The sequence below is a fragment of the Orycteropus afer genome, unplaced genomic scaffold, assembly GCF_000298275.1.
Source record: "Orycteropus afer afer isolate SDZICR_OR568_19922 unplaced genomic scaffold, OryAfe1.0 scaffold00017, whole genome shotgun sequence".
Lineage (NCBI taxonomy): Eukaryota > Metazoa > Chordata > Mammalia > Tubulidentata > Orycteropodidae > Orycteropus > Orycteropus afer.
In genome coordinates, this window is record NW_006921604.1 from 5975873 (window position 1) to 5986175 (window position 10303).

The 10303-nt window shown below is 48.7% G+C and overlaps 1 protein-coding gene across 1 annotated transcript in view; it reads right to left on the reverse strand.

The window, feature by feature from the left end:
* Nucleotides 1-8323, reverse strand: part of ASTL (astacin like metalloendopeptidase) — a 15445-nt gene extending 7122 nt beyond the window's left edge. Inside the window, exons 1-6 of the mRNA XM_007959521.1 lie at nt 8269-8323; nt 7494-7619; nt 5227-5288; nt 3736-3829; nt 3112-3229; nt 1589-1770 (exon numbers count right to left, since the gene is read on the reverse strand). Of these exons, the coding sequence (XP_007957712.1) occupies nt 1589-1770; nt 3112-3229; nt 3736-3829; nt 5227-5288; nt 7494-7619; nt 8269-8323 (637 nt within the window). The remainder of the gene's footprint in view (nt 1-1588; nt 1771-3111; nt 3230-3735; nt 3830-5226; nt 5289-7493; nt 7620-8268) is intronic.
* Between the last annotated feature and the right edge of the window lie 1980 nt (nt 8324-10303).

Sequence of the window (10303 nt, forward strand, 5' to 3'; positions counted from 1 at the left end):
CCTCGTAGTGATACTGCCTCGTAGTGATACTGCCTCGTAGTGATACTGCCTCGTAGTGATACTGCCTCGTAGTGATACTGCCTCGTAGTGATACTGCCTCGGAAACCCAAGGAGGGGTCGCTATGAGTCAGGGCCGACTCGACGGCACATAACTAACATAACATTTTTATTAAAGTATTTAGTTTTCTGTGAGCACTGATTTAGCTGTGAAACATATTCTGATATGAAGTATAGTCATGATTTTTTAAAGAATTTTTTAATTCCAATTTGTATTTCTTCTTTAACCCAAGAGCTAAAAAAGAAAGACTTGTGTTGTGTTTTATTTTATTATTATTATTATTACTGTTATTGTTATTTCCAAATGGAAGAAGTTTGGGGCTTTAATTTGTAATCAGTTTCTACTTCTACATCATAATCAGAATGTTTGTATTACCCCTACTTTTTAAACTTTGAAGTTTTTCATAGCTATCTATGTACATTTTCACAAGGATCCCATGAGGGTTATGTTCTTTATTTTCAGGGTACAGAGTCACCTACCACCCTCCCCTATTTCCCAAGTCTAACCTCTGGTGGTCTCAATTCCCATCCCATCATCAGGTGCTCACCATGTTTCCCCCACAGCACCTCTCTCTCCAGGGCTCGGTGCATGCTGTTCCCTGTGTCTGGCTAACACTACAGCAGCAGAAGCAGCATTCACACACCAGAACTCTCCTGCTGCAGGAAGCCTTCCAGCTCCTCCTCTACTCCCACAGCCCAAACCAAACTTCTAATTACGCATCTCCTCTGCTCCTCCTCCTTCATGAAGCAATTGTCTTTACTCTTCTCGCCTTCAGCAACCAGTTGACCCCTGCAAGGGTGGGGAATCCCACCACTACTAGGATCAAATCTCCAGCACCCAGCATCATGCCCAACACAGAGCTGCCGCCCACTAACATTCATTACAATGAACCTCTCCCTGAACCCCACCTGCCTGACCCTTATAGTTTGCTTCTCTTTGGGACCAGAAGAGTAGTCCCAGAATAAGGTAAAACCATTTGATTTGTCTCCAAACCCAGCTTTCCCTCTGTCACTTGTTTCCTGAGGTGGCCTCCCTGTGTTCCTCTGTTCCCCATGTCCTTTAGCACCCATCTCATACACTCTGAGCCCTGCAGCACCTCAGCCCCCTTCACCTGGCACTTGGCACAAGCAACCTGGAGCCTCCAGGGCTTCTATCTCCTCTCAGCTTTCCCAGATGGAGCACAGACCTTGCCTGCACCTCAGACAGTCATGGCTGGCATGAGGGACTGCTAGTTGGGTGCTTGTTGAGCCTGGGTCATAAGAAGCTACCAATCCCACCCTCAGGAACTGATATGTCAATGGGGAGAAATGAGAGAAAGCAAATGGTTTGACCCTAGTTCTGGGACCACTCTCCTGGTCCCAAAGAGAAGCAGGAATCCCACCATCCCCATAGGGGTCAGGCAGGTGGTAGGGAGAATGGACAACCTCTTCCAAGGGAGCTAGGTGACTCTTCAGGCCCTGGCTTGAGCCTCCTACCTTCTCTTCCTCAAGACTTCTAGGCCCAGCCTGGCCTAACCCTAACCTGGCTTACCTGGGAGGATCTCATTCCAGTTGACACGGATATAGCGGTCCCGGTCGGCCCGGGCATGCTCATGCCAAAAGCCCAGCACGTGCATAAGCTCATGAAGCACGATGCCCAGGCCCCTCTGGAGACAAGCAGGTGCCAAGGACACCACCTGCATCCCTCCACTGCGCCCCACATTGGAGAAGCACCTGCAGAGGCCAAAAGAGACAGTTGGGTGGTTGCCAACAACTCCAAGTCAGAGTAGATCCAGTCTCCTCTTCAGTGCTGGGATGGGTAAACAGCAGAAAGGGAGTCCCCATCCTGGGCTCTACGCTCAGGTTTGCCATTCCTCCCTAAGTCCTTTTACTGCCTAGTCTTCTAAGAAATAGGTATAATGGAACCCCATGACCAGCCTGGGCTGCAGGAGAAGGTAGGAATTGATATTAACATGAATAACAGAAACCAAAAACCAAATTCACTGCCATCAAATCCATTATGACTCAGAGACTCCCTTGGGTTTCTGAGGCAGTAAATCTTTATGGAAGTAAATTGCCCCATCTTTCTTCTGCAGAGCAGCTGGTCAGTGTGAACCACCAACTTTCTGGTTAGTAGTCAAATGCCTTAGGCACTGCGCCACCAGAACTCCTTTGAATAACAGAAGCCCCTCATTAAGTGAGCTTACCCCTGTATGGCATACCCAGTGAAGGCTTGCATACACGTTTATCTCAGCCTCCAAACCAAAAAATCAAACTCACTACCATCGAGCCATTTCTGACTCACAGTGACCCCTCCTTGGGTCTCCGAGGTGGTATCTCTATTCAAGTAGATTACCCAATCTTCCTTCTGAGGAGTGGCTGGTGGGTTTGAACCACCAGCCTTCTGTTTAGCAGTCAAATGCCTTAGGAACTTCACTACCAGAGCTCCAGTGGGCTATAAAGTAGCTGTTGTCCACCTCATCTCCCATCTCAGAGAGGAGGCTCAGTAGTTGGTGAACTCACTCAGAGTCTCATGGCTCCTACATTGAGCCAGAATTCGAGGCCAGGTCTGTCCCACAAAGTCTATACTCACCACACATAAAGTCTCCCCTGTGAATACTTTGTAAACAAGAGTCTAGCACCTTAATTCCTATCCACCCCTACCTCCCACTCTGAGTATTTACAGGTCCATCTCTCATTGGGCAAGCCTCAAGGTGGGCAGGGGGACTTTGGACCTGGGAGGAAAGACCAAAAAATTGGCTTATGGACAATACCAAATACCAAACTCACTGCCATCGAGTCGCACCTGACACATAGTGACCCCTCCTTAGGTTTCTGAGGCAGTATCACTACAGAAGTAGATTGTCCAACCTTTCTTCCAAGGAGTGGCTGGTGGGTTTGAACCACCAGCCTTCTGGTTAGCAGTCAAATGCTTTAGGCATTATGCCACCCGAGCTCCCTTACAGACAATAGCTTAGTTAATTCCAGGCTGAACTCAGAAGTTAAGGAAGCCACTCCCAGTGTGCATGCTAATGCACCGCTCCCCCACCCCCCAACTTATGTAGCAGCACTTACCCAGACATTGGGACAATGGAAATGAAGTCTCTCTGGCCCTGGTAGGAGACAAATCTGATGCACGTTAAGTGCTCAAACTCAACAAATGCCTTCAGGATGACCTGCCGGCTGAGCTCATCTGAGGAAGACACACACTGGTTGAACACCCTTCATGGCTCCTTTGAGGTCTGCATGGAAGGCAGCTTACAGGGCTTCAAACTCTCCCAATATGGAATGTTAAGAAAGGGCGGCAAGACAGTGTTGGGGAAAGAAGGCTAGGCTCCAAGCAGACCCTGGCTGTGTGACCTTGAGTGAGTCACTATCCTCTCAGACATTTGGTTTCTAAATGGACCAGATAGTCCCTGATCTACTTTCCCAATCATCTCTTTCAGGATCCTAACCCTCCAGGCTCAGGAAGCCTTGGGAATAAAAGGGCTCTGGTTGAAGGGCCTTCTGAGGCTATGATTTGGGTGGTGATGGTGGTGGGGGTGATGGAAGAGGGAAAAGAAATTCAGAGAGAAGCCAGAGCTGCATTAGGAATAAGGAATGCCACCGGGTTGAGGCAGTGAGGGAATGCCTGTGGGCTCCCAGCACCCAAAGGCCTGGAGTGAGGAAAGGCCACCCTCTCCCATTATGCTCACTCACTGTACTCGCTGGAGAGCAGGAAGGGGATCTCCACAAAGCCACTGCTACTCTTGGGCCACTTGTTACTGGCAGCTGACAACAGCCGGAAGGGACTCTGAGGAGAGAAGCTAGCTCAGGGATCCCTGAGGACACAAGACCACCCAACTTCTTGCCCTCAGGTCCTGCCACACCTCAGGCCACAAGAACCCTAAAGATATGAGGGGCAGGAGGACCTGGGGCTTATGAGGGTAGAGAGCCCATAAGTTCAATAGAAGCTTAGGGAGTAACTAGGGCCTGTTACATGCATTACGATGCACAAGACAGTCCTTGGCTCTGTGATAACACAAAAGCTTATAGTTTATTCCATGAAGCAGAGATAAAGAAGTAACAAACAAATACTCATCCCTGAGGAGGTTGGCTAGGTATCCCAGCACCCCAGGGTGCCCTAGTTCAGAAGGATGCAGGGCTCTAGACAACAGCACCAACCTAGTACCTCAGCAATGCCCTTCCCCAGAGGACAGCAGCTCACTGAGCATCTTTGAATGTGGAGGTGGAAAGAAGATGGTACAGGCTCTTATCCAGTTTGATGCTAACACGCCACCTCTGCTCTCAGCAGCATCTTTCTCCATTCTTCCACCAACCAAAACCCTTTGAAGCATGGGTTTCACATCCACTATCATGCCCTGCCCTCTGGCCAACATATTTCATTTTATTCTATTCTATGGTGGCCAGCTATTCCTTGGAAGGAAGATGGGGCAATCTACTTCCGTGGTGATACTGCCTCAGAAACCCAAGGAGGGGTTGCTATGAGTCGGATATGACTCGACGGCAGTGAGTTTTGTTTTGTTTTTAATGGTAGTCACATGGCTGCCCTTCCACATGCACTGTCTGGACAATAGGGCCCTCACCCTGTATCAGTCTGCCTCGGCCTGTTCTCCCACTCCAGCCACAGCCCTAGAGTCAGGAGGTGGCCTCCAAACCAGCAGAACAGTCTGGCTTCCCACCAGGTCACTGTTCTATTCAGGAGCTTCCTGCCATCCCAGCCCCCCTGAACATAGTAAGTAACCCCAATTCCCATCCAACCTTCTCCTCTGAGTCAGCCCTCCAACCCTAGCCAAAATGGTCTCTCTGCATTTCTCCTTGTGCTACCTCCCCAGGTCACTGCTGCCACCTAGGCCCCTCACACTTCCTTACTAGGCCCCTCACACTTCCCTACTAGCTACTTTCCACCTGCACGTGTTCACCTCTTCCTTTATCACAATATTTTCTGGGTACCTCCCCTGGGCAGGCTACCATACTGGGTCTCAAGGATTCCTCCTCCTCCAGGAAGTCTTCTCAGGCTGACTACTGCTACCACTTCAGATATCCTCCCAGCACTCAAACTGACTTTAAAAGAGAGGGGTGTCTATCAAGCTATGATCAGTTCCTTACATGTCAAACCCCCATGATGGGTCCTGTCTGAAGTTATTTACACCCGTGTGTGTGCATGGACATGTATGTGTGCATACTCACCGGTCGGATGATGTCCCCCTCAAGGAGAAAGCTGCTCTCTGGGGTTTCCTCTGGGATGAGCTCTGAGAAGGAAGAAAGGGATGTGTGTTGGTCCATTACCTCCTGAATACAGACTCCAGGGACAGACCTAGGGGAGGCTGCCATTGCCAGGTAAAGCAACTCTGAAAGGTCTGTCCTTCCTTTAACTTTGAAGTTAAAATTTCCCTGGGTACTGAGGCTGTCGCACAGCCCTCTTGAGTCCCAATCTAAATATATATGCTGCTTCTAAGCCTGATCAAATCCTTCCCCTCCTCAAGCACAGTCTATAGCATCCACAGCTGCCATAACACAGTCAAATTCCAGCTCTTCTCACTTGTGTCCAAGGTCCTTTGCTGTTAGCAGGTGACATTTTCTTCTATCTCCATCTTACACTCTAGCCCAGAACATGCCTTGGGCTCTCTTCTCCCACTTTATCCCCCACCTAGTTACTACTCATCTGTGTTACATCCAGGACCCTTGTGGTAGTAAGTGACAGAAATTCCAACTGATACCAACCATAGAAGGAGGATGAGTACTGGCACCTGCAGCTCTCTCCTCTCCACATCTCAGCTTTTCCCTGCTTCTCATCTCTAATTTCCTACCACAGCAGTCAGCCTTCTCCATAACCTTTTTACTAACAACTCCATGAGGACAGGAATCTCAGAAAAGAGGCTGGCACATAAGTGCCTTAGGTTGGATTCCTTTGAAGCAAAGCCTGAGACAGGTAGTCCTCTGGCAGTGATTACTGGGAGAGTGATCTCAGGAGAAACCGTAAGGAAGGGAGAGAACAAGAAAGGGCTGAGGAAGAAGACAATCAGCTTAAGTACAGGCTCAGCTGAATCCCACAGAAAGTTCTGGTATAGGAATAACACCACAGAGTTGTTCCACCTTGAGGCAGGAGGCCAGATTCTTCTGTCCTTTATCATCTGTCATTGACTGTGGGCCATCTATGCAGTAGTCTCCCAAGCACCTTCGACTGAAGCAGCTCATTTGGCCAAGGGGGTTGAGAGGCAGCTGTGAGGCATTAGTAGTCAATATTCACAGCAGCTGGGGAATGAGTATTTAAGGACACCTGAGCAAGGCATCAATAGCTTCTAGTACCAAAAAAACAAACCAAACTCACTGCCATTGAGTCAAGCCTGACTCATAATGACCCCCTTTGGGTTTCTGAGGCAGTAAATTTTTGTAGAAGTAGATTGCCCAGTCTTCCTTCTGCAGAGTGGCTGGTGGGCTTGAACTGCCAAACTTCTGGTTAGCAGTCAAATGCCTTAGGTACTATGCCACCAGAGCTCCTTAGCTTCTACTATAACAAGCTCACAAATAGTTGTTGGGGCCCTTGGCAACTCAACAAAGCTGAGAGTTTGCTCCATGGAGTCTGAAGCTCAATCCCACAAGAGAATCAAACCGGTTCTGTCCACTTCAAAGTTATTCATAGCGAGCAGATGGTGGGCTACCCATGTGCTCAAAGTCTGCGTACCAAAGAGCACCAAGAAAAATTCTCAGGCAAATCAAACAACGGTCCCTACATCCTGGGATTCCCCTACTGCCACAGTTCACTCCCTGTCCCTCAGTGCTTCAGCCTGGATGGATCCAACAGCTGAACTCCAGTCTCCATTTCTACCATCCTGTCCCAAGATATGGATACATTCTCATTCTTAAGCTGAGATCCCAACAGGGAGATCCTGTGCCTCCTATATCTCTGTAGGAGCTCTGGTGGCCTAGTACCTAAGGCATTTGACTGCTAACCAGAAGGCTGGCAGTTCAAACCCACCAGCCACTCCTCAGAAGGAAGATTGGACAATCTACTTCTGCAGTGATACCGCCTAGGAAACCCAAGGAGGGGTCACTATGAGTCGGATCCAACTCTACAGCAGTGGGTTAGAGTTGATATGTCTTTGTCCACCCCACCACCACCACTACCCATACTAGCGTGGAGTGGATAACTCATTCTCAAATGTTCACTAATGATTTAGCTCAACATCCAGCTCAGCGAGGCCCAAGGACCCATACTTTTATCAAGTCATTTTTAAAAGCCCTTTTTAAAAAAGTAGTAAGTAATATACTATAGAAGATACAGAAAAATACTTTTAACAAGTTGCGCATAGAACTATTGCCCACTTAGAGTTCACAGCATGCTAGCACACTTCTTCCCAGCTTTTTCTGCTCATTCAAGTGTTCAGCAGATTTTCATCACGCTACATACACAATTTCATACACCTCCAGGCCTTCAGAAGACACACTGCCCTCACCTTGGTTAATTGCAGGGATGTCCTTGTCCCAGGACATCTGGGTCTCCTCAGAGAGGAGGCCTTCTGGGGAGCTGGACTCACAGGCTCCTTGGCAACTGGAAGTTGAGGGTGCTCCGAGGATCAAACCTGGCCCAGAAGATAGGTGTATCCACAAATGCCAGAAATTGGGATGGTGTCAGATCCAAAGACCCAGCTCCTTCAAAAAGGTAGGCCTCCAGCAAGGAATCCTAGGGGCCTGCTTGGCACATCAGCCTGAACTGGTAAGAGGTACAGACAACTTCAAGGAAGGAGCTCCCTTAGCAAAACTAACACTTAGCTCAAAAGGCAGCCTTGTGTTGAGTACAGGTTGTGCATATAGTAGGGGCGAGGGCAGGCAGGAACGGATCTCAGGCTCCAACACTGATGGCAGGGTGCAGAGCTAGCCTCAGACCCTGCTCAGTGGCTTCCTTCCTCAGCCCAGGCTTCTGGGAATTGGTCTCAGCTTGGGCAAGCCCTACCCTGAGCTGGGGTGCTACCTACCCAAAGAGCAAGGATGTCTAGAGTGCCACACCTGTTATCTCTAGCGAGGCAAGAATCCCAGGAGCTTCGGAAGCCCTGACTCCCACCCCTCAGGCCCCCAGGAGCTGCCTTCTCTTTGGGACATTCTGGGAGAGCTCCTACTCTCCAAGCCATTAATATCAATATGACCCCTGCAGGCTCCAGGCATAGCCTCTGGGTTTCTCCTAGCACTCCAGAGGCTGGAACCAAAACCAGGAGGGGAAGACAGCCTGCTTACCTGGCAGGCAGAGCGCAGCCAGCACCCAAGGCCAGAGGCCTGCAACGCTCTCCATGGCGGACTCCCACTGCCCCTTTAGAAAGCAAGAGGACTAATCCCCTAGCGAGAAAGCCTCATTACCCGCACAAAGCCACCCCCTCCTTAAATAGTAGTTCCTCTGGCCCCCACCTGCAAGCCTACTCAACAGCCGCCACCTGCAGCCCCATCTGTTCCTATCTGTAGGTCCCAGCTCTACTCAGGCCCCAGCCTTCTGGGGTAGATTCCTTCCCGGCCAAAGTAGTGAGAAGGGTGGGAAGGGACAGGGAACAAGGTATCCTGAGGGGCCCCACCTGGGGTGTTGTACAGCTGAGATCCCTCCTGCCACCAGGGGGCAGAGAAACATCGCAGAAAGGCTGGCAGCCGGCTGAGACTGGAGTGCTAGAAGGAGCCTGCCTCTCGGGCCTGGAGAAACCTCTTTACTTGTGCCCCAACACTGTGCTCAGGCCTGGGAAAAGCTACCTGATACCCTGAGGCGCCCCCAGTCTAACTGTAGAAGGAGGGAAAGGTCAGTAAATGTTTAATAAACTTTTACTTCAGTATACATACAGGAATGAGCAGTCACAAACATGCAACTCAGTGAAACGTCACAGACTAAATACACTGTGTGAGCAGCACCCCGGAGAAGCCCGCCTTGTGGAAAGGACACTAACTTTGGGTTGCCTAGACCTACTCCTGGGCATTCCCCCTCTGATCCTCACAACAGCCTTATAAGATCAGCATTTATCCGTGTTTTGCAGATTGGAAACTAAAGCTCCTTACTTATGCTCCTCCTTTGCTCCCCTTAGCCTCTCAAGAGGCCCCATTCTCACCACCTGGTTAACCAAGGGTCCCCTGTGGAATTAAATTCTGGAGGTGAAATGTTTCAGAGTTGGGTGGGATTTAGGGACACATACCCTCCCAACCTATATCCACTGAAGGGAGTGACTGAGCCAAGGTCACCATCTATTGACTAAAAAGGTATTCAACTTTACTACCGTACCTGGTATCTGGTGTTTCTCAAAGGAATCAGAATCATGGGAAGAACATAATGAAAAGGCAGATACCCCAACCACCCTGGCAGGGGCCTGACACACAAATGCACTGAGCTGTATGCTTGATATCAGTGACTTGAACAGACAGACAGATACTCAAAACCAAACCAAAATCACTGTCATTGAGTTGATTCCAACTAATGGAGACCTCCATTGAGTTTTCAAAGTTGTAAATCTTTATGGAAATAGATTGCCCCATCTTCCTCTCATGAAGCAGCTGATGTGTTTGAATCACTAATCTTCTGGTTAGCAGACAAATGCCTTACTCCTGTGCTATCTATCTAGAGCTCCTAGATAGATAGATAGATGATAGGTAGGTAGGTAAGTAGGTAGATAGATAGATAGATAGATAGATAGATAGCTGCAATTGAGTCAACTTCGATGCATGGCAACCCTATGTACAGTAGAAGGAAATGTTGCCTAATCCTTCGTTCTTCTCACAATTGTGGGCATATTTAAACCCATTGTTCTGGCTACTGTGCCAGTTCATCTCACTGAGGGTCTCCCTTGCCCTTGTTGACCAAACATAATGTCCTTCTCTAGCAATTAATCCCTCTTGATGTCATATCCAAGGAGCTCTGGTGATATGGTGCCTAAGGCATTTGACTGCTAACCAGAAGGTTGGCGGTTCAAACCCACCAGGCACTCTGCAGAAGGAAAACTGGGTAATCTACTTCCATAAAGATTAACTGCCTGGGAAACCCAAAGGGGGTTGAAAGCAAGCAAATTGGACAATATTCAGTTATGATTCATAAGGTTTTCATTGGTTAACTTTCTGAAGTAGATCCTTGTCTGTCTTACTTAGTCTAGAAGCTCCACTGAAGCCTGTCCACAATGGGTGACTCTACTGGTATTTGAAATACCATGACATAGTTTCCAGTATCATAGTAACACAAGCCACCACAGTACTGCATATGGGGGTGGTACTGTAAATTATATCTCAGTAAAAGATAATAATAATATTT